The sequence below is a fragment of the Poecile atricapillus genome, chromosome 5, assembly GCF_030490865.1.
Source record: "Poecile atricapillus isolate bPoeAtr1 chromosome 5, bPoeAtr1.hap1, whole genome shotgun sequence".
Classification (NCBI taxonomy): domain Eukaryota; kingdom Metazoa; phylum Chordata; class Aves; order Passeriformes; family Paridae; genus Poecile; species Poecile atricapillus.
This window is the reverse complement of record NC_081253.1, coordinates 11,556,580-11,581,146: the sequence shown is the minus strand read 5'-3', so window position 1 is coordinate 11,581,146 and position 24,567 is coordinate 11,556,580. Positions and strand designations below refer to the sequence as shown.

The 24,567-nt window shown below is 39.4% G+C and overlaps 1 protein-coding gene across 17 annotated transcripts in view; it reads right to left on the bottom strand.

Moving 5' to 3' along the window:
• CLASP1 (cytoplasmic linker associated protein 1) overlaps window positions 1-24,567 on the bottom strand; it is a 170,504-nt gene that overhangs the window by 27,759 nt on the left and 118,178 nt on the right. For 7 of the 17 annotated variants that reach the window (XM_058839247.1, XM_058839248.1, XM_058839251.1 and 4 more), the window contains 9 exons: window positions 24,351-24,374; window positions 23,191-23,435; window positions 19,520-19,583; window positions 17,795-17,958; window positions 16,855-16,933; window positions 16,437-16,580; window positions 8,706-8,801; window positions 4,350-4,493; window positions 3,016-3,122 (listed from right to left, as the gene is read on the bottom strand). In XM_058839247.1, coding sequence (XP_058695230.1) covers window positions 3,016-3,122; window positions 4,350-4,493; window positions 8,706-8,801; window positions 16,437-16,580; window positions 16,855-16,933; window positions 17,795-17,958; window positions 19,520-19,583; window positions 23,191-23,435; window positions 24,351-24,374 — 1,067 coding nt within the window. The remainder of the gene's footprint in view (window positions 1-3,015; window positions 3,123-4,349; window positions 4,494-8,705; window positions 8,802-16,436; window positions 16,581-16,854; window positions 16,934-17,794; window positions 17,959-19,519; window positions 19,584-23,190; window positions 23,436-24,350; window positions 24,375-24,567) is intronic. The other 10 variants (XM_058839253.1, XM_058839254.1, XM_058839257.1 and 7 more) reach the window with 3 other exon arrangements.

The window sequence follows — 24,567 nt, the reverse complement described above, 5'->3', positions numbered from 1 at the left end:
ATGTAGTGGATATGTCATAGTGACCATGAAGCACAACTGGAGGGAGTAAATGAAGGCAGGAGAAAGGACTCTGTCCAAGACCCTGAAAGCATGCTACCCTCCTGAAGACTTCAGGGAATACTTAAGCAGATGTTATCATCTGGATAGGCAAATCAGCTTTTGCAGAGTCCACTTCAACCAAAACATACAAAATATATCCAGAGAGCCCAAATACACATACACATAAATACACACACAACACTCCCAAAAATCAGTCATCTGGAATACATATATAATACAGTAAATCTGTATCAATGAAATCTTGGTGACTTGTTGAGGATATTGCCCTCAAACCATTAGTAATATGGGACAGCAGCCATGCTTCACAGCATTTTCACATTCCTACAGGACCCCAACATCCTTTCTACACATATTCCAGCTCCTAAGACATGTATGCCTCTGGATTTTACTCCAATCTGTGAACCAGGAAAAAAAATACAAGGAAAGCATAAACTTAAAATCCAAAGCTGGCATTAAGAACTGGAGATAATCCTTCCACTAACTACACTCAGGCTGCCTGTATAAGACATGGGCAGGGACAAGGTAAGCAGGGCCTGCACACGGGAATACACAACCTGACTACAAACCCTTGGCAGCGGGCCCCATGAAAACGTAAAGCCAAGCCTACTTTTGGAGGAGAACTACACAAAGAAACTAGGAATCTTTATCCTTTCATACTGCTATCAGAATGACCTGGGCGTACTTCTGTTCTGAGTTTGTAGAGAGAAAGTGACATTTCACAGCAATGCTGAATAGCAAATGACAAGCATTTGAAGTGGAAACATGACACTGAAGTACCTATACCAAAGAATGCAATACTGCAGCATACGCTACTTAACCACAATCTGTCAGCACATCTTTCCAAGGCCCTTCTCCGAAAGAAGGACAACCAGAGCTAAATTCTCCCTTTAAGTCAGGACCATGCCCAAACTGTGCTACACAAGACATTTTCAAGAAGGATGCAGCCCAGCAGAGCATCACAAGCTACCATCCCTGATTTGCAGTACTTGCCACTGCCTTTTCAACAAATGGCAAAAATCTACAGACAATGTTACAGCTTAGAGGGTACTCAGCACAAAAAAGTACAGCTTCTCCCTTCCAAATATTTTAAAGGGCTTTCATAACAGCTTCCACCTTTACCTATGACTGAAGAGTAACTTTTAAACATCACTCTTGAATAACTAAATCCAGCAAGGAAGCAGGACACACTTCTCGAAAAAACATCTAAATTTTTGATTAAACACCTCCAATAACTCTATAGAAAATGGAAGGAATTATTGTTTTCTAAAGGAAATTCCTGGCCAACTACATCCATGGCAGAATGCTCTGGAATTACATGCTCTCTCAAACTAGTCCATGAGAAAAAATAACACATGGAAAAAACCCCTTCAGTTTCTAAACCCAAAATGCTAGAAAGCAACAGCAACAATGTGCATTGTGTGCTTTAATCAATATTTTGATATTTGCCTCCTGACATCAAGAGGTGAGAAGAAAGCAAAGACAAATAGAAAACAGTGAGTGAAGTGGCAATAAACAATTGTGTCCCAATGGCAAAACCCAAAAAGCATGGTAAAAGGTTGTGGAATTATAAAATAAGTGCCACATGCAAACATGGCAACAAAACCACAACGTAACCACAGGGAGACACAGTTAATAATTTCCCATGACAGAAATCATCAGAGCAACAATGCTCAAGCTAGTCAAAAAGGAAGCAACATAGTTGGAACCGTTCTCCTGAAACTCTACCACTTAATTTCTTTTTGAAACCTTTGTGGAAAAAACTTATAATAGCCAACTTGGCTTTGGCTGGCAAACTCTTGGTTTAGTTTTGAATTACAGCAGATTTAGAAGTCACAAAGATGTATTTAGATATTCAAAATTTTCTCAGGAAACCCCAATGATTCCTGTGCTGCTGGAATTAGTATAATTATTCATTAAATGCTAAATGCCTGTACTTTTCCTGATACATTGGAACTCACATGTTCAAGCATCCCTTCAGAGAGTTTTGCAAGTAACAAGGGTAGATAACAGATTTCAATGTAAACTACTATATTGCACTATGACCTGCAGTCCTCACCCAACATGGCCCCTTATGTTTCTTCCACAACCTGTCAAGAAGAGGAGACAGGCAGGCAAAGGCAGAATTTAAGCCTTTCCAGCATGAACCAAGCTTGTCCAGCTAACAGCTTGCTACTTTCCTCCAGTATTTCTATGGTCCCAGAATATACTGTTTACAATGTCATTTCCCCTGCTCTAAGTTTTAATGCTGCAAAACATCCACATTCCCAGCAGCCAAGAGTCAATGCTGGCTGAATACAAGATTTTGGAGTGGACCAATATATTCTAGGGTAGCACCTGCAGCTTCAGAAAAACACCTGGTTGCAATAGACCTGCTGCCCAAAAGACCAGGCCACAGCTCTGCTGGTGAGAAGCCAGGTGAGCAATTTGGGAGGTATTCAGCACTGAAACAGTCACCACCTCTGCTTGTCCTGCATCCTCACAAAGAACAAGAGGGAACAGCAGATACAGCACTTCTCTCAGCAGCACAAGCCCTGTAGTATAGTCAGAAGAACTACCAATTGCAAAAGTCCACACCTAAAAAATAGGCACAATCTGAAACTCCTGTTCTGAGAGTCATCACAGACTTTGTGACGTATGCAATCTCAACAAGACCTTATTTCTAATCCTGCCAATTAATATTTCCTTTATTACCCACAAATGTAATTCTGAAGACGGCCACAAAAGAAAACTAATATGGTAAGAAAAGACAGTAAGATTACACAGACAGCATGAGGACTGGAACACTGAAGTCAATCACCAGCCACATATTATCACAAACACTGCTTCTTTGCAGAAATCTACTGTAAACTTATTGTCTTGTTTTTGCTTTCAAAGTGAGTCATATTCTGCAAATGCACTCTCGGTGTTGAAATCCTTTAGTATTTTGCAAGGGGTTTAATTAGCCTGCCACATTACCTTGGAGACAGTCCACCATGGGAACAGTTGGTAGGTGAAGTTAGGGGGCTGGTTCTGCTGCTGGAGTGCCGAGAAGGAGTTCGACCAAGGGTATTGCTGGGGGAACCCTGACACAGAAGCAGGAAGACAGGGATTAGCAACGTGTTGCAATACAGGAGTACAAGTCCAAACAGTGCCTCTGTTTGCTCTAGACAAGCTTAGTGCAGTTTTGATTATGCCTCTTGACCTAAAAATCTGCAGCCATGGTTCATATAGTCATTAACATGCTCCTGAAGATATGAATATGAGGATAAAGAAAGTGTATGTGCACTTCTCTACAATCTACAGTACTTGCAAGTTAAATACACAACACGTATGGCCTGCAAATATTGCCAGAGAAATGGTTCATCAACCCAGCTTCTCAAACAAGATTTGCAAGGCTCCAAAATATGCTCAGCATTACTGACAATTTAGTATTCTAATTACACAGCTATTTTCTACATTGTCTAAAGCATTCTGATTATGCTTGTTTGGAGCATAAGTAAGCCATCTAATACCACTTTTTCCACTGGCCTGCACAATCTTTTATACCACACCAAAATAAGGAGAAATTGCTCTCAATTCTGACACTTTTCACATAGAGTCAAAAGTATTAGAGAACCCAGACCATTTGCCTGGAAGCCTAACGCTGCAGCTCTAGCTTGAACTAAATTTTACTTAGCCCTGTGGAAGTGCAAAGATAGGAGGGTTCACATTCCAGCAAGTTCACAAGATTTCCACATTGAAAAGACAAAATATTCCCTAATCCTTGCTGCTCTGGGAAGGGAAAGAAATTTCCTATTTAAATTTACTAACATATTCCTTCAGTGAAATAAAAATATGTAAGAGCTTCATACAAAAGCAAAACATAAGGTAATAGGCATAGACTGAGGTGACCTGTAGGTCACATTAAAGATCCTACAAGCTTCTTAACAGATAGTGTAACTGTTATTAAACTGATCTCATTAATAGTCGTAAGCCAGAAAATCTGTGGTATTAGGATATGTTTTAGCCAAAAAGTCATTACTGGCAGGACTGTCAAAAGCACCACCAACATGAAAGCACAAACCCCACCAATTTCAATGCACTTCTCAGTAATTTTTTAATCTCTTCTGGTTAGGACTATATTAAATTTTAAAATAACTGAGTTTTTTATTTTAATGGTCCCTATTAAAAGCAACATCGAACAAAAGCCTCTGTTGCCATATTGCTTCAGGACAACAGTTACAGATAATTCAAACTGAACATCTGCAACAGCTTATCAATGAGCTGCTGTCTTTGGGGCTCTGCTGTTTGCAAGGACAGGGGCCTCTCACCACACTGGTGTTACTGGAGTTCTTGAGGTGGTTGTGCAGGAGCTTGGTAGCACCATCCTGGAATGTTTTTGGCAAGGCACCAAGTAACATGGTAAACTCAGGAGTGTTCAATTCAAAGAGAGAAATCAGGACTATTTGTGCTGCCTGAAAAGAAGAAAAAAAGAGACCATCAGTTTTTGTTCTTTGAAAAGAGCATGCATTCTCTTGGTAGTGATTCTTACAGTAAATGATGCGTGTTTCATTCAAAAAGAAGACTCTCCTATCAGACAAATCATTGAAATGTTCTTTGTGATATATCATAACAAATTAGTAACAACAATAGTTTCGTTCTTAAAGCTTAAATATTCTGCATTTATATCATTATTTCCCCAGATGTGAAGTGTACAGCTATTCACAGCTAGTGAGAAACTCTTACCATTGTCCTGTCCAGCACATATTTCAATTGAACAAGTTACTGCAAAGATTTACTGAAAACAAATAAAACCAGAAGTTCAAACAAGTATGAAGACTCTAGGACTGCAATCTGTCACTCCTGTGCTTTTTATTTTATGTGTGAATAGGATGAGTTCTCTTCCCACCCAACCTCTTCTCTTCCCAGGGATCCCAAGTTTGTTTCATCAAGCAGATAATCCACCTCTCCTTTTAAGTCTTGACCACTCAGGCTGTTTCAGCAATAAGACTCCATCTGAAGTGGAAGATTTATGATGATGCTGACAACCACCATTCTCTCAACTACGGATAGGCTAAACCCCACCAGATTTCCTAAATTTAGTAAGTGAAACTGAGATACCACTGAAACAATTGAGAATTCTACCATTAATTTTACTGGACAGGAATTGCTTTATGTCCTTCAGAGAACTCCTGCCAGAACAGGATCTCCCCTAATCCATTAGCAAATATACAGCCCTGCAGACCCTGAACTAGGACAATGGAATCAAATGCGAATGGAAGCTGAATAAGTCACAGACTGCAGACCTGAAAAAGGAATTAACATCACATGTTCCTAACTAGACTTCCCCAGCAGCATCCAACCTGTGTGAATGCATCGATTCTGTGCGCTTTTTCCCTGACTTTACTTTGAAAGTATACAAACATACAAAAATCAATGAAAAGAACAATAAAAATGAAGGACCTCTGATAGTCTGCTGCAGCACCTTCTTCAAGGAGGGTGTAGCCATTAACACATCAACTTCCAGAATACATATCTGGACACAAAGCAGTGGCTTGGTCTCACAAAGTTAAGCAGAAAAGCTACACACACTCTTATTTTGGAAAAGCATACACATACACCTTGGAAGAGCAGACACTTGGATTTGACCCTTTCAGGAACTTTCTAAAATCTCCTAAAAATGAAAAATAACTTTGAAAAGGGTACACATGTAATTCACTCCTGTGGGAATAAATGTACATTCATTATTCTCATCACTTTAAAGAAGGGTTTTTTAGTAAGTAATGTGCTCCCAAAGTTGCCATAATTATGCAATTCCCTGTGGAGTGGAATTCTTCACAGATGATGAACTTGGGTACACAAGCACCCTTCAGAGTGGAGGGGAATCACAGTACCTTATTGTTTCAGTGTGCAAACTGCAATTCAGGCTATACTGTTTCTTCTGCCATCAACAGCAACTAGCACAGCTTTGTATATAAAAACATTTTCCATCCATGAAAGTTTGGTAAGTATCATCCTTTTCATATGGCCAACAAAGGAACCAAGGCCTACAACACTCAACAGGCTTCCAAGGACTGCAGCAAACAACAGGTCTTCAGACTTCATTCCAGATGGATCATGCTGCCTCTTCTGCCAAAACTCTGACTTGAACAGAATCACAGTATGTGATTATTCATTCCGTTCTAAAGATCTAAGGATGAAAGAAGTGGGGAGATCTTTCTCAACTCCATTGTCTACCCTCCTCTGGCCTGAAGTTTTGGGCAACTGCCATGAAGCCTGCCTGGTATCCAACAAGGAAGTGTATTTCTGTCCATTTTGATCCAAGAACTTTTAAGCTTTCACCAGCACAGTATTTTCTGTAATAAAAATATTACTGCACACGAGAGATCTCAGAACAAGGAACAGCAAGTTGAACTGGATGCAAAGTGACAAGTCATGCCAACATACATTCCTGCTGGTGAATGGCATGCATATCCTCGATAGTTAGGAGTGGACATGCAGATCCTCTGTGTCAAAACAAGTAGATCTCACATTCATTGAGATAAAAAAAACCCAAAACAACAAAACCAAAAAACCGAAAACCAAAAACCCCAAACCCCACAAAAATCGATCAACAAGGTTCACAGACTGAGAGATTGCTTAGCAATTGTAATATCTGGAGTTATCAACTGGTAAGTCAGGAGCTGCCCAACAGAGATGTTCGAGATGCATCTCAGAGACCTGAGTGAAACTTTCAGCAAAGCTCCACCACAAACACTAATAGCACAGTCATTGTGCTACAGGAGTAGCTGAGAGAAGTTTCAGGTCTCAGGAGGTCGTTACAGTTTTGTTCCAGTTTTGTTTCGTTTTGGCTTTAATAAAAACAGAACTCTGTGTGCCCTCCCTCTTTGAACAAAACACAGCTTGTCTTCAGGAGTGTCTGCCAGAATTCTGTATACCCAGTGCTTTTCAGCAGCTTTCCTATCACCTGTAAGTAGTCACTGGGCTTTGAATGAAGTGCTTAACAGTAGCTCCCAATGCTCAGTCTTCTGCGGCCTCAAAGAAAACAGACCTATAGTTTATGGTTTTTGAAATAAAGCCGAGGACTACTCCTATATCCTGACAGTGGTGCTCCAGTAAAGGTCTCAAAAGGCAATACTGGAGTTACATGGGTAAAACCATGTCTGTGTTCTTTATAAATTATCCTTAGACATCCAACAGCACTTCCAGGTTTATTTCAAGTAGAAATCATTATTTGAAAGTGCACCCATAAATTCCTACTTAATATTTAATACTCAAAGGTTTTGATCCCTGCCACTGTAAGATCAAGGTTTTTACCTACTGGCCTCAAAAGCTGGAAGGTCCATGTTAGCTTGAAATCACATTTGTAACATGCTTTAAGTTTCACTCCTGCAATGCTTCTAATACAAGTAATTTTATTTCAGTAATGAAGAACATCAGGAGCAGCATTTCCACATCTGTTCTAATACTTAGATCTGGACACACTTGATAATCCTCTAAGTTTCACTCATCTAGCATATTTTTATCTAATCAAACGACACTGTCAACAGGTAATGTTTCTAAGAATTTTACATCTGTGGATTTTAGGTTTGTGACAAACCAGAGACTTTTTCATAATCTCTAAATTTCTGGACATCTTCTGAAAATCTTGCTTCATTACATTACTGTCAGAGTATATAAATACAACAAGCAATAAAAAAACCTTATTTCTGTACACAATGTACAAACATTCTCCATGCAACACTCATGCTTGATGATATATAGTCTGAAGAAAGTCATATCTGAATTTTCCCTTGCCTTTGTGTCCCTGCACCATTAGTACGGAACACTAATCCATCTCCTTCAGTGACATAAAATGTAGACCCTACAGATTATCTAATCTTAATGAAGCCATTCTCTGCTGGCTTCAGCTGGAGAAACTCCAGTCACTTCAGAGCCTGACTATGCTAGAGAGGGGATCTGGCTCAGTGTCAGGTTCTTGAATCATTTGCAAAGGATTGCTTATGTAACTTTATTATTTTCCTTATCACAATGCACTGAGAGATCAGGTTCCACAAGCCAGTAGCAGCTCCCAAAGTTTCACACTTAGGTCACTGCAATTCCTGCTATCAAACAGTGTCAACTGCTAAAGGGACACAAATGCTTCAGCACTATCTATTTTTTGTTTTTACCTAGATGGTGGTTGATGGTCAAATTTATCAAAACCTGTAACTTTTTCAATTTAGCTGAATTATAATCAAGTGTCTTTGAAGTCTTTTGGGCTTATTAAGCAAACAGATCAAGGCTAAGTGGAAAAATCCATTGATTTTTAGAAAGGAAATGTGGTCAGTGACCTAAGGTTAATAAAAGTGCCTTATGATTGCTGCTGCTGCTGCTCCAATGGACCAAGCAGAGTAAGCAGATAGTCACTTGAGCTACATAAAGGCAGTTTCCAAGTTATTCAAACATCTAGTGGTGATGCGCTCCCAACAGTGGCAGCCCCACAAAAGAAGGGGACTTTATACCCTGATCCTTTTATAAGGAACTACAGTAAGAGAGTTAACAGAAAAACACATCAAAGCCAAAAATTACTTCAGACAGACACACTTTTTTCAGGCTCCTAGTTCAGGTCTCTTTACACAGCTGGACAGTTGAGTTGAGACTGCAAACACAATTAGTGTGATTAGTGCACAAGGCTTTCAGTCTACCTGTTTACATTTCTCTTCCAAGTTTCCTTCACCAGGCCCTGAGGAGGCTGTAGTTGTCCTAGCTGGCAAATCCTCACCCACCCAACTATGCATCGTCTGGGTTTGACAAACAGGAAAGTTGGTATTATTCAAAGAAAACATAGATTTCAACTCAATCACCTAAACAATACATATGCTATCTTTTTGCAGAAGAATTTTGATCAATTTCTTGCTTCATTTCGAGCAACGGAAACCTATTTAAAAAGCATTATTTGATGTCATCAGAAGAGCATTCCTTTCAGCAGAAGGCAACTGAAATCAAATCAAAAATTAAATTTGGCCACAGCTCTCAGGCTTACAGATCATCCCTTAATTTCTCTACAAGGGTTTACTTTGGCAACCTCCTGGTGGCCTCCATAACCACCTGAAAACCTCAGCTGAGGTGCAGAGCCTAGGCAGTGCTGAACTGAGATAGCACTTGCATCTGGCCAGCCAGGAATGGGGCAATAGGTGCATCTCCCTGCACCTGCCCTCACACATCTCTGAGTTCAGAGGAAGTTACAGTTGAAAACTTGCAAACTCCTGTCTCAGTCTGGTCATCAGTCTGATGGACCAACACTGCCTATAAATGTTTTTTATCATGTGATCAGTCTGGGGAAGAGCCTCACTAACATCTACTCACTTTTGAAAAACACAATCATATTCTGAATGCATCATACACTTCACCATCCAGTCTAAGAAAAATGTAGTTTTTAATAACTTAAGGCACAATGGAGCAGAGAAGCTCTCTCTCATGTCACTTTGAATTATACTAAAATGAGGATCAAATTGAGATCCACTGAGATCAAGGGGCAGCACTTGCACATTAGGCAGCTTGAATTAGCACACACTGGCACACGGCCTCAATTCTCCAGTGAGTAGCTGGTGTTAAGTGAGTTATTCCCATTTACTGAGAGTTCGCAAGCTCTAAACAAGCGTTATTTCAGTGTACTTTCCAGCAGACAATTAAGTATTTGCTGGCACTGAACCACCAAACTAAACCTACTGTTTGTTCCTTTTTCAGGCCTAGAATCAGATGAGCAAGGACATCCACATTACAGACATGGCATGAAGCACAATGGCTTTAGCAGTTTATACGTAATCCAAGCACATTAGCTTGAGTACAAGTTTTAAACACACAGTCTTCCCAAAACACTTGAATTAGCATATGCTGTTCATATCCATATCCTGAAAAGGAAAAATTTGTTTAACAGATTTAAATACAGAAACAGATTAAATGCATGTTGCTATTCTGTTTTACACAGTAAAATATTACACATGCTTCATATGTCACGAAAGGCTCTTACAAGTCAGAGATAGTTGCATTACAAGTGTTATAGGCACCTCAGAAAAGTGACAACAAAAAAGATGCAGCACCAAATTACCACATGTTTGGATTACTGTTCTACAGTAGATTATGACACGTGTGCTGTTGTTTTGTGACCTGGGGACAGAAAAGACCATGGCAAAAATGTTCATTATTTCTTGAGAACCAGACATTACCCCAGAAATCAAGTTTGATGGAGGCTACCCTGAGTAACTTTGCTCATTATAAAATGGCAGTCGTTGCAAAAACAAGTTTTAGTCCTGAAACTAGAAACATAGGTTACTTTCCATTAACAACTGAGAAGCTTTACTTATAAACCTGGCATGATCGAAGTCTGAATTCTCAGGCAAAAGTTCCCACATACAAACTAAGAAAGAAGAGCTATTGAAGTCATATTGTTTGTAATGAAAACACGCACTTTTATCTGCATGGATTTTTGAAATGTTAGAGGAAGTATAGTAGAATTATCTGTCACACTGCAAACAGCTCTGCAATGCATCATGTAAACATCACCTCTAGACTTGATTTTTAAAATAGAAACATCACCTATACCTGTGTAGGTGTGTGAGTGTTTATATAAATGGCACGTACACACAAACATACTGTGCACAGGCACATAATATAAGTGTGAGTATACACATTCTGTGAAGCCATTTCTTCTCTCGTATTACCACACACTAGCTCTTCTAGCAAACAGAGTATGTGCTTATATTCAAACTGCTTTCAACTCAAAGCATCCTAGAAGGCTGTATAAAGTGGAGGGACTCAGTTTAAGGAAATCCACCTCAGCACCATGCTTCCAACAAGCACATCATGATTCTCTGGCCACTAACATTGGGTGAAAGCTATTTTCCTTACACTGCGTACACTAAAAACATTTGGGCTCTCATAGCTCTGTAGCATCAAATTCAAAACAAACAGAAAATGAGGGATACTATTTTGGAAACACAGCTAGGACATAGAGATCCTTTTTCTTCTAATAGCTTTAAATCAAGTATTACAGTATTTTTCCTAACACTGACTATGTTTTAAATACCTGATAGAAGGTCCTCTGGGCATTTACTCTGAGTTTGACTTCTTTTGGAATATTCTTTGGCTAAAAGGCTGACCTCAGCAATATGAATGTAGTCTTATTTAAGATTCCATAACCATGAAATGAAATCCTAATGCCTGGTGCTCTGGTAACTTGGCTTATCATGGAGTCCATGAGATGCACAAATCTGGTGTAGGAGTACTGCAATAGTGCTAGAGAAACCTCTGACCCAGAAAGGCAAGGGCCTATGGCTGGAGAGTACTAAAATAATTTGCCACTCAAAAGTATTTCTGCAAATATCCTCTTTCCCACTGCTATTGTAACAGACCATGACCAACAGTGTTTATTGCTCAACGCCAGTACAAATAAGCCATGCCATTTCAGCTCACTAAGAGGCTCTGAAAGTGCTCTTACAGTGACATATCCGTCCCAGAGTAACTGAAATCAGACTGATGTGAGATGGGTAATTAAAACTTCCAAGAGTTTTTAGAGGTCTCATGGCATCACTATGCAAAAGAGCCTCACTTCCTTTCCTTGAAAGTGTTTGCATTCCTGTCACTGATCCCCCTATAGATATCACAGCAATACTTTACCCAAAGTTGCTTGATCTAGGCTTTACTGATTGACAGGTTTTGCTTGTCAGTGTGACAATATCAATATTTCTCAAGAAATGACTCTGAGGATTACTAAAGATGTAAATACATCTTCATTGCCTGCTTCAGCTTATGAAGTATCTGTTGGCCTGCAGTTTTCTCTCTGAAATCTTCCTCATCTTCTTCATAATTCAGAAACTGTTTCTCAATCAGTTTCAGCGAAAAAAAATCTGATCCCAAACTCATTTTCTTTGCACATCCCTGAAGTTCACCTGCAAACCAGTGGCAGCAATCCAAGGAGGGTCTTCCCCAAGGTACTCTCAGGAGGGCTCCATCTTCATGAAAATTAGAGCAACACAAGCACCTTCCTGGGCTTTTTGATTCAGTGCAATGGTTCTAGTTTCTTACCCAAACCAATCCAGCTGTCTGTATTCAATGGCAGCTTGCAGTGACAAGTGGGGCAGTTGAAAGAAAAAGTTTTCCCAGTTACATAAATGGAAGGCAGAATGTGATGCACACGTGACACAAGCCTGCCCATAACATGTAAAAATACCTTCAAGCTTGTAAAATAAAACCACTGTAAGAATGTTTCATCAACAGAGAAGCTAATCAGGATATCTGGAACAAAGGAAAGAAATTTCTTCTGCCCTGAGATTAGTACTCCGAATACCAATCAGGCAATACAGATCTTGTTATTTATCGTTAAGACCAGAGCTGGGCTGATAAACAAGATGGTAAGAATTGTCACTGGCCCTTCACCTCAGGAGGCCTCATTCCCCTTCAGCCTGTACAATGTCCTCTTAAAGACTAAGATCCTGTGTGCCCTTGCAGCTGATTCCACACCCACAAATTCTGGGCATTCATGTTAAATAAAACTTTCCATTCAGACAAGCCTTGGACACGAGGTTTCTGTAGGCTTTGGCCAAAGTCAAATGAGAAGCCTTATTCTAATTTCCATTCTCTAACTGATGGCTCTTTTCCAAGATCAAAGTATTTTCCCACACAGAGCCCATGCCTGTCATCCAAATTCAATCAGCACTTTACCTACGCAAGGATTGCACAACAGCTTTGCTGGCAATATTATTAATAAAATGGTGAAGTTACTGACTTCTAATGTCCTCACAGACCAGTCATCACAGTATTGGCATTGCCATTCTGTTACTTTTCTGTGTGGCAATTAACTGGCTTTTGCAAAATTATTTCATCAAATATTCAACAATTTCCAGAGGAAAATCAGAATTAACACCCTGCTACAGCAGGAAATAAATGAGTGCAGAGGAAAGTTAAGTACCTCACACAAGGTTAGATGCTACTGCAGTTGAAATTACAGCTCAGTTATCTGAAATCCTGATCTCTGCCCTGCCCACTGATAAGCTCTGCTTGAGGAAAAAGCCAGGAGCTGGCTGCATGTGCAGGAATCACCAACAGGTGCTCTCCTCACACTGGAACCACATCCCATCCAGGCATCCACACTGCACTGCAGGACCTGCTTCTACCCCGTGGCTTTTGTTCAGCATGGAGGGCAAGTATCTTCACCTTGCAGGAAGTAAACCTTAAGCTGAATGCAGGGTAAACACCCACAAGTACTAACAATCTTTAAAACAAGACAAATATTTACCTGTAACACACTGCAGATCACCTTATTTTAAACCTAAAGCTTGATAATAATTTCAACTGTACATAGTTAATGGCTACTATCAGCAGTTTAAATGATTTCTGCCCTGAGAGGGAATCACAACATTCTGTCAATGCACACTTTAGAATCAACTGCAGGCTCCTCATAGTACATAACGTTTTTCTTGTGATAACAGAGCTTATGTTTAACCACAGATGTCATTCCATACAGGACCATAAACTGTTTTAGCAAAACAGCATTTGACTTTTTCTGATCTCACTAGCTACAAAACATGAGCTGCAGGTCAAGTCATGTCAGATTGGTTAAGGGTGCTCATTAAGTGTGTTTAATGTTTTCACACAGTTATTAATAAAGCTGTAACATTCAGTTTGAAAAGGTTTTTGGGCTAAATGACATTTTTTTGTTCTCTTTCCCCCCAGTGTCTTAACATTACGTGGCCAGGACCTCCATGACCATCACTCCTAGTAAGTGGTAGTAATGGACAGACGAACAAAAGGATAATTGCATTATAGACTGAAAATAGAATCAATTTATTGAACAGATGCCTTGATGACTATTACAGGATTAGATTTGCATGATTAATTCCACATGCACACAGCAGGCACATGCCTTCCTCACTGACAGATATCACCAGTGTGAGGAAGTTTGCTTTATCTGCCTCTGCTCAAAGGTAAACCCCAGCATGGCCACCGCACACAAATGTTATTTGCATTATAGCAGAATTCAGTAACTCAGACTTGGGTGAAAAGGATACTGGCTGTGGGACTCCATTTCTTGGGGGAAAGAGTCCCTGTCTCCACGAGTAGCTGAGCAGCAGCATCACTGTTCCACCAAGTCAACCACAGTCATACCTGTAAATTGGACTACACCACCCAGGAGCCCTTGGTACCATGAATGATGTGCCCTCTTGTCACTTGCAGGAGCTTGCACTGGCAGTCTTAAAACCAGATTATATTGAAAAACTACATATTTTTACGCTTTATACAGGCCACTTGTGGTACTTCAATCACCTGAAGACAAAACTGATCCTTCTCCTCCCCAATAATCTCCACTGCCATCTCCATTTTCAGCTTGTCACAGTGTTTATAGGGCATGGCCTGCTCTGCATTGTGGGAAACCACAGATCTTGAAGGCCACCATAACACCTTCCACAAGGGCAGAATTTTCTGATGCTTAAATGAATCATCTAGATATTAAAAAAGTACTAATTTTTTTTCCCCCAAAGTTATAGTGCCAAAAAACCCACGGAAATATTTGTGTTCTTCAGAACATTTTACCTGCCTAGATTGGCTCTTGATAATCCAATTCACTATTGCACAACCAATTTATAAGCCTGTTAACTACAGTCGTGACAGAGATAATGGCCAATGATTGCTTATATATCCTTTGCTACACTGTTTCTTCTAAAGCCTCTGGTCTGTACTATGTTCTTAATAAAATCATAGTACAGCAATGGTATGATGAAATAAAGATCACTTGTGCATTTGTTTTTAATAGCCTAAATTAGCTTAACTGTGTAATAATTTATTTGAAAACTACTGGCACCAAAGGCAAATCCAAGTCATATGTAGGTTTAATAAAAAAAAAATTTGATTCAGTAATCTCTTGCAAGCCCCAAGACACTTTCCCAAGTACTACTCAGGTGAAGTTTGCTGGAAGTTTTGCCAGAGCTGTGCAAGCCATTGGAACAGACGGAAGGATGGACACCACACAGTGAGCACCTGCTCCCCACAGCCCACAGGGAACAGCAAACATCCAATTTTTCAGCTGCAGCAGATACTCTCTGCTTCCCTTTGCACGCAGCAATGATGACCCCTAATGGTGGAATGTTTCTCCTGCTCAGCAACATGACAAGAATTTGCTTTCCAGTCCATATTTCTACTTAAAATAATTACAACTTCCCCTCACAGCAGCAGCAGAGTAAACTGCTTGAGATTCACCTGAACTGTAACACAGAAGCGGCTGCTTTGCCTGATCAATTCTTTCTGACTTTGGACACAGAAACATTAAAATGCAAATCCATATTCCAGATCTAAGTCCAGAATTTAAAGTACCCCTTTTTTCCTGAGGGAGACTGTCTTACAGAAGCAAGTTGCAGTTACAGTGCTGTGAATAATCCCAGCAGGAAGTCTTCAGGAAAGAGGATGCTCCTTTTTCCCTCAGAACCAATCACCTGTATGTGAGCAAGCAAACAGCACATGCCCAAACAGCTTCTTTGAAGCCTTCCTTCAGCTGCTGGATAATGCTGCTGCACGTGTGTGTGGCAGCACATTTGATACCCAACAATGTTTTCATCAGAATCAAACAAAAGTAATTTTATTATTGCTGAAGTTATAAAATTGCATGCTATTCTAGCATTAAGTCAACATTTTATGGGCATATAGTGTTAAGTTGTCTTACAGTTTCTACATTATGGAATTATTAAAATTTGTCTGGTTGTTTTTTAAATTCAAGTACATCTCAAAGCCTTTAACTCCTACTGGAAATAGAAGGTAATTTTAAACTGTGTTAAAATGCCAGCTACATAAAACTAAGTCTTGCTTTTCTCTTGGGAGAGATGAGTATCACTACCTGTCCCATTTTAACTTGCCTGACACTTGCATCAAGAGCAAGATAAAGAACCAGGTAACTATTACCCAGGCCTGACCTAATTGTGTCAGTTTTTTCCAGATAAACACACAGCACTTAAAAGGGAAGTGTTGAGAGCCCCTGGCAGCTTATTGATTTGTTTACTTTCTTTTAACAACATTATAACACTGAATTTGTGCTAGCTTTCAGTCTACAAAGCACAAAGCCTTCACCTAAACAAAACACAAACCTAGAGATATTTCCAGAATTCTCAAGAAAAAGCACATTTTCAAACCATGATCTCTTTTTGTAAGGTAATAGTAGTTAAAGTCACACAAGCACCTACTAGGAAAAAATATATGAAGACATGCTTCAGAATTGTGTGTTGACTCAATTGACGGTTTTGTTTGGACAGTGAGGTATGCAAAAGCAGGGCTTTCTTAAGTTAGAGTCTAATCACTGAACTTTTTATTACCTTTATGACAGTTTTGTTTGGGTTTTTTTCTCCTTCCTGAAGAGTAATAATTACTGCAAATACTTCAGTGTCCTGGCTTACCTTTCTCACATCTGAGCTCTTTGGTTCTGTAGTCCAAGTTATAATTCTAGATACAGCAAGTCTTGTCTCACTGGAGTTCACAAAGTCTGTTGGATCCATCTGTCTTGCCAAGGACTCAATATACTTCAGGATAGCAACTTTGACCTGAGAAATGAAAAGGGATTTGTGAAGCTCAGAAGTTGGCAAAGATGAATTTTTTCCATAGGAACAGATCCTACTACAGATTCACAAGATTTACATCACATGGTGGGGAGCAAGTGTCCCTGGGAAGTATCTCCGAGTTGCCAATACAATTTCTATATCATGCACATAATATAATAATTACCTTCTCATGAGTTCTATGCTTTATGGTATGCCTGACATGACAAGCTAAGACAAGCCATGTTGATGCCTTAGTGAAATGGCTTTTAATACTGACCTTCAGGTTTGGTGTCTGGGTCTGATCTACAATAAACCTCATCAAAATGTTAAATTGCTGATCAAATGGAAAAGAATCCCTGTCCAAAGGAAACAAAAACAAAAATAAATTAACTCAATACCTCAAAGTTTACATAAAAGATTTCAACACACTTTTCTTCTGGTTAACTTTACCATCAATAAGAGAAACTCTAAGCTTAAGGATTAGCTAGTTACTGACACAAGACTGGAGAAAACTGCTAAATCAGTATCTGTACACACTGTTACTCTGTCTGTACACTTCTTTTGCCATGCCTATCCATTTCATTTCAGACTCTGCTTTGTTCCCTTATCTCTAGAAGCAGCTTAGTTTATCTTGTCCTACGGGCTCATAGCTGGTTTTGATCTCTCTCCTCTTTTTCCCCCCACTATTTTCTCCTAGATTATTACTATTTTTATTTTCTTTTTTAATTATCCTACTTCTAGAATGAGCTGAACTTTATTGTAATAGTGTCCTGCACTGGACATCCTTTGAAAAGGACATGGAGTACAGAATTGGTGTGAGCACTGCAGTAGTATTCAAGGTCTTATCCTGACCTGACTGTTATTTGTGTTTGAACAACATGAAAGAGGTGCTGATCTTTGTGGTAAAGCATCTTTCATATTCTGAATACTGCAATTTATTTTTTTTATGTCGATCATAAAATGGTATCTGAGCACACACCCCACAAAACCCTAAAATCAACCAGTTATATCTTTTTTAATCTATGCTTTAAAGTTACTTACTTATAAGAGAGACAGGTCCTTTTAATTCAATACTTGAAATACTGTGACATAACTTTGTTCTCCTATATTCATCAAGATGGAACCATCAAAATACACAGCACTGCTGGATTTCTAAAATTATGCCTTCCTGTAATCCTGAAAAAATCTCCACAACATTTGCCATCTGAGTACTCTACCTGGTGACATCCAAAGCTTTTTGAACTTTTGCCTGCACAGACCCCAACAAATCTGCTCCCATTTTCTTTAGCAACTGGGTCAGGAGAACAAAAAGCCAATCCTGCAAGTCATCTTTATGAATGATGATGAAATCAACCAGGGTTTCCAGAAACATGCTGAAGACCTATAAACAAAACAAGTGTCAGAAAAAGAAATACAGTTCTTAAAATAAAATTATTCAAAGGGGAAGGGGGTTTACAGTCTGAGTTTCAGGATGATTTTGTTATAAAAGTTTCATGAATGAATGATTTTAGTGACTACATTGCTTTGGAAAAAAAATCAGACAAGACACGTCTAAAATGTGTTGTATTAAAATACCACATGTAACGAATGAAGGAAAGGGATAGAAAACACTTACTCTCTGTTGTGAATTCCACGGCAAAGCAGGCCATGCAACAAAACAAACCACTCGTTAGCACACAGAGTGATCAAGGATGCAGTTTCTCAACAGATAAAAGACACATTCATTCAAAGTTTACATTTTCTTAAAACACAATCTCTTCTATGCAGAATTACTTAAAACATTATATGCCTTGTATCTCCTCAGTAAAGTAGGTAACATATGTTTATATACAATTGTAAGAACAAAGCTATGTGTGTTTAACACCACAACTAATGAGTTTGCATCAGTAATTCTACAAAAGCAGTGAAGATGACAGATCACTGCTGCCACAAAGGACATACTTGAGCCCAGTGTGCAATAAATTTCCACCTTATTCAGGAATTGGAAATACTTTGCAAACAAATAATTACACCTCCACCCTTTCTCCTACACATACCTTGGGGAACCAAAGCATTAAGAACTTACAGGTAGGTACTACAAGCTTGGTGAGACCTGTGGGACAGCTGGTCCACAGTATAGTTAAGGTGAAAAATGCACATTTTGAGCAAGACCTATGACAGGCTACTCTGCCTGCCCATGGTATTTCCACCCAGCAATCACTCATTGAAACTGGTTTACCAAGAGGTCTTGAAGTACAAATGTTTACACAATTTATTCTTTCTCAAACTGCATTTAACCCAACAGCCGACAGTTTTACACAGACATTGCTGGTTTTCCTAAACTAGCAAAACTCAGAAATGGGCATGAAATTCCCTATTCCTGTTTCCCTGCTGTCCCATAGAAATCCACTAGTTCTGAACATGCCTATGGGCCCTACCTCTCCATTCTGAGGCTCACTTCTTAAGAAATGTCTTTATATTCATGCCACAGCCTTTAACTTCAAAGGTCATTGTTTTAAGGAAGGCAAAGTAGCTCTATTAAAGACCTAGTTTATGAAATTCAGAATAGTATCTTGGTGAGACACCTGCTCCCAGGTGTACACAATACACAAACCCAGTGGCTGTGATGCTCATGACCATTCATGGACCACTGTTCCCTGTGTATCACCAAAAATACACCCTAGAGGAGTGCAAATCAAAGTGAACTTCTGTCTCCAGGAGGTGACCTCTGAAAGGCATTAGGCAGGTTACTCAGGAAGCATGGAGTAACCAGTTCCTAGCAACATAAGAGAGACTGAGACACATCCCCTCCTTGTAAAACAAATGAAAACCAAGGAGATTTTTACATGCCAGTTTTCCCCGGCAGATGGCAGCGGTAGAAATACAAACCACTCGTCTTGGAACAGTGTCAAATGTGCACACACAGTAACGCAGGAGAGCGAGCCAAGGCTTTGTGATCTTACCTTGCTGTGAGGGTCAGCAAACATGCGAGTAAATATTTCACACAGCCTTTTTAACTCCACTCGGCTAAAATACATAAATAAAACATGATATTAATGCCAAAGTTTTAGTTGCAGGAAGAAAAAAAAATGAAAAAAAAATCAGCTAATAAACATTAACAGCTGAAAGAGCTAACCTTCTATATTTAAATGTTACTTCAGCCACACTTCTGAAAACTCTGTTTATCTAGGCAAAGCCTTTACTGGAACTCCAGTTTAACTGCTGGGATCACCAGTTTTACATTAAGAATCTAATCAACATTTATTTTTTTAAATCTTAAACCAGATAATTGTATTTTCTGCTGCTTTTACTTTCTTCCATATTCTGGATTCCAGAAAACAACTTGAAATGTGCACAGTTACAAGGCACTTAGTTTCTGTCTGGGTCAAGGTCACTGAATCACACTTTTTTTTTTTACCTTAAGTTTTCACGTCTTCTTTGTGTCAAGGATTTCAAAATTTCAAGTAAAATCAAAACTTTCTGGTTATATACTAATCAAATCTTTTGGTTTAAATTCCCAGTTGCTTCAGTAGTATCAGTCTAGAATCAGATTATTAACACATCAGAACTGACTCCAAAGTCTGACAGCAGACAGGCACACTGAGAAGCCAAACATATAGAAATGGAAGAGACATTAACAAATGGTAACCTATTAAATTGGAGGATAATTACATCAAGGAACAATCTAAGTTCCTATTAGTAAGAGATTATTAGGTGCTCAGTAGTGCTCTTTTTATGGCAGGGGGAAAGAAGAATGATGCATGAGATACTGAGTTGGAGTCAAATGCAGAACTCTTTGGTGCCAAAGCTCTTATCTGCAAAGTATTGAGAAGTCTTAGCTTTCCTGCAAGGCAAACTGGCAAAAAATACAGAAACACTTCTTGTTTATGGTGCAAACAAAAACAGAGCAAGACAGTTAAGTTACATTTCCTGCATACTATGGATGCAAACAGACATTTTTCACAATTACAATAAAACCAGAGCAACTAGTGAAATGAACACTGACTGCTCAGAGAAGTGTTATGAAGATTTTGACTACAGGGAATGTATTTCCAGACCAACATTAATTCTACAATCCACCAACTTCTCTCTTTCTAAAAATAATCTTCAAACAGGCCAGAATAAGGCAGTACTCTACAGATATTTTATGTTAGATTGTTTCTAAGTAATACAGGACCTTTTTTTTTTCCAATAAATCTATGCATGAAAGGCTAATTAAATTTTAAAAGGGCACAAAACCAATGGGTTTAAGAGTCTGGTAGGGAGGGAAAAGTCTTTGTAACAACAGCATAGTAAGATGTCAGCTTAATTCAGGGTGAGGCTGCACAGGTTCAAAATGACTACAACACTCTCCTGACATCCTGCAGATTGCAGCTCTCTGAATGAACCCCTGTTTATTACGCTAATGAATTTTCTTTCTGGACAAAGGTTATATAAAGTCAGCAAGTATATGCGTGTCTGTTTCTGAAAGCTCACAGACCCAGGGTAACAATGCAAGTAGTAAAATGCAACAGGCAGTGGAAGAACATTTCCTTAAGGGACTTGTTTGCCCTGTTTTATTTAGAAGACCTTATGGGGAGCCCTTAAAAAAGTAGGCCACATGAAGCTGTATGAAACAAAGAGGATGGGTAAGTGCCATTCCCCTTTGCATGCAGGTCTCCGGATATGCAAATCACAGCTAACAGAGGATCAGCCATGAATGATGAGCCAGTTCAGAATACTAAGAAAACTCAGCCATATCACTGCCTCTTATTAACATGTCACACCACAACAGAAGGTATAAGGTTTTATTAAAAGACAGACTTGCCCCTTGGACTAATGACCTTGATGATGTTCTCAAGGTGCCGTGGGAACAAGCAGGATGATAAAATCTAATCACTAAAAAGCTAAACAGGCACCAGATCACCTCTGAACCAAGGAGGAAGCAGATCAAAAGAACGCCAAAATGAAATACTGAGAACTAAACACAGTATCACATTTAAAAAATAACTGCACAGAGGTATAGTTTCTGGGACAGATTTAAAAATTATTCAGGATCAAAGCTAAGACAATTTGCTAGTTTGAGGGACTGGTGACAGCACAGTTCAAACACTACAACCTGCAGGGTTGAAATCAAGAGTTTAATTCCACCAGTATTTCTGCTAATATCTACTGACCTGGACAAACAGCCCATCACCAAAACTTCTCAGCACTTCCCCCCTTGCAACTATCCCCAGCAGCACTCCAAATCTTGCTTATAATCCTCACACACTTTTGTGGCAAAATCAAAATCTCACTCAGCTTTTTCATAAAAGTAATGAGGTGCCACAGTTTTTCCAGACAGTTTGTTAAAGAGAGAGAAAAAAGACAGCATACATGGTGGAAATATCTTTTAGGAGACTCAGAAACAGACCACATCAAAAAGCATCTCTGATCTAGAGACTCTAACTACCCATTTAAAAACCTGTAGCACTTCCCATTTAAGGCCTGTATCACATCATGTGAAATGCTAGAGTATTTTGATGATGGCAACAAACCAACTCCTTCAGGCCTGCTCTCAGTACACTTTCATTCAGACTGTTAACATAAACCATCAAATTATTTTCAGCCTGTGTGAAGTCCTTTTAAAATAGAAACACCTGCACAAACCCAAGTAGGGAGGCTCTAAACAACGACTTATAAACTTGGCTATAATTTAAGTATATATGATTTGTAACAGAAAAATAGAATTTTCAGAGCTGTTTGTGAATGTTACCTTCAAAGGAGCTAAGAGATAAAGTGTATCAAACAGTTTCTCCATAAACTAAAGGTGAAACGTCTGTGGCCTGAGAGCCAGTTGTCTAGTTAGCATGACCTGTGGCCATAAGGAGTTTCCACATGACTACTGGATAATTCTGAGACCTACTGGATAATTCTAAATCCTCTTTTAAGGTGTGATGTGCCAAAAGCATTTGAAGGGGTGTTGTGGTTCTCAGCAAGAGAAAAAGATCTCCCTCTCCTATCATATGCAGTTCCAGAGCTGGTACACATACTTCACTGCCCTAAGAAACTTCCCTCTACATTACACACTACACCATTTATAGGACACAAGTTTCTGATACAAAATTTTTCAAGAGGTACAAACAGGATCTATAATTACATCTAACAGAGCCTTCATAAAGAGTTGAAGTACAGCCAACACCAGCACTGTCTGATCTCAGCTTTGAAACACACACCCCAAGTCATTTTAGAGTAAGTGCAATGTTTGCTCCACCAAGTAAATTGCCATGGGAAAAAATATTGAAAGTTCAAACAGACTAATGTAAAAATGGCACCACCCCTTGAGTATGTTCACAACAGCACCACTGTGGGAAATCTCACTGTGCTGCACCAAGCACCTGCCACTGAAGGTCTTCATAAGATGGACTGAAGGCTAAGAGATGACAGCATAGCATGCTGACTTCATTACCTGAGTCCTTTCTACATTACTGCCACAAATCATACTGATGCCACAGCAGAAACCTTTCCAAAAGTTAACTGCAATCCCACATTGTGGAGAGAAAGCCTTCACGGCCATGGAAGACACTACCTGTCTCCATAGGGCAGGTACATAATACTGCCTTCTGGCTCTAGCCATCCCTAATGAATTATTGACACCAGAAAACTATGAAGTCACCTCAGTGTCCGCTGGCTTTTCAGTAAATTCTGAAGACCTATGAGCCCTTCTTTCCTTTCAGACCAGTTGGAGCTGGCACAGTGGTTCAGGACCTCAGCCACATCTTCAGTTTGCCGCAGGTAGTGTGGAATGCCTCCGTTCCTGGAGCCATAGGAGCGCTCCGAGCAGGCGCTGGATGCATCGCTGTTGGCATCGTCATCAGAGTACATCCCATAGGGCTCGTATCTTCTTCTCACTGGCTTTTTCTGGAAAAGGGGAAACTTGGACTTAAGTTATATACAGTTATATCGATGCCAAAAGAAAAACATTCTATTTGCAATCACTAAAAGGAAGATTAGTGCTACTTGTTATAGTGACTGAAGTGTTTTAAAGATGTCACCATGCATTGCCTGATTACCTCTCAGAGCAGAGCAAGACAGACCCTACTGATTTCAATGAGACTGAGTGACTTGGGAAGAGGGCCTGCCTTCCCCAGCATGAAAATGATGTATTTATGCCCAGTAGAATAAAGTTACTGGTAATGAAATTAAATACAATAAATGTTCTATTGGCAATAATGGTCAGTTCCATTGCTACAGATACTATGATGATACAATCTCTACTTTAAAAAAATATAAAGATAAGGAAGAAATAGCTGAAAGAATCTGTGCTGGCATGCCCAGTCACTTTGATACCGATACTGAAGTGACTCTAGAAATGCACTGGATATAGGAGATGGCAATTTCTCTGTTAGTTTGGGCTAGGATTCTTTCCAGAGGCTGCTAAGGGAGTTGAGTACTCAAATCCCACTTATTTCTATAGCACGGCATTAGAGGACCTAATTCCCTTAGATACATCTTTGACAGCCTTGATCCTTACAGAAAGAATAGTAGCATAACTATGGCAGCAAAAAAAAACCTCTTAAATAAACCTTAAAAGAACAGGGTTGACAAGATAATGTATCAAAAAAAGATCCTCTATATTCTAAAGTGTCTGCTACAGAATTCCTTCCAGTGTCCAGTCCTGCAGGTCTTGGACTTGTGAAGCCAGCAGAGTTTTGCTTCCACTAGGACTGGAAGACTGAAGCATAGAAATTAACTCACGTGCAGTACCATGGGCGTTAGCAACAGGGTGGGGAAGAGTGGGAAAGTAGAAATAAAAAGTCAAGAAAGCACTAGTACCTTGCTCCTGGAGTCTCCTAACAGCTGTAGGCAGGAAAATATTGAAGGGTGGGAAAAAGCATAGAGAATTATGTCAGAAGCTTATGTAGGGTTTGTTTTTGCAACAAAAACGTATAGCAAATGTGTCTTAGCAAATTAAAAAAAATATACAGTTTTTGCAAAATAAAAGTGGGTATAATAATGCCTGACTTCAACGCCTAACCGTTGCACTACTCAT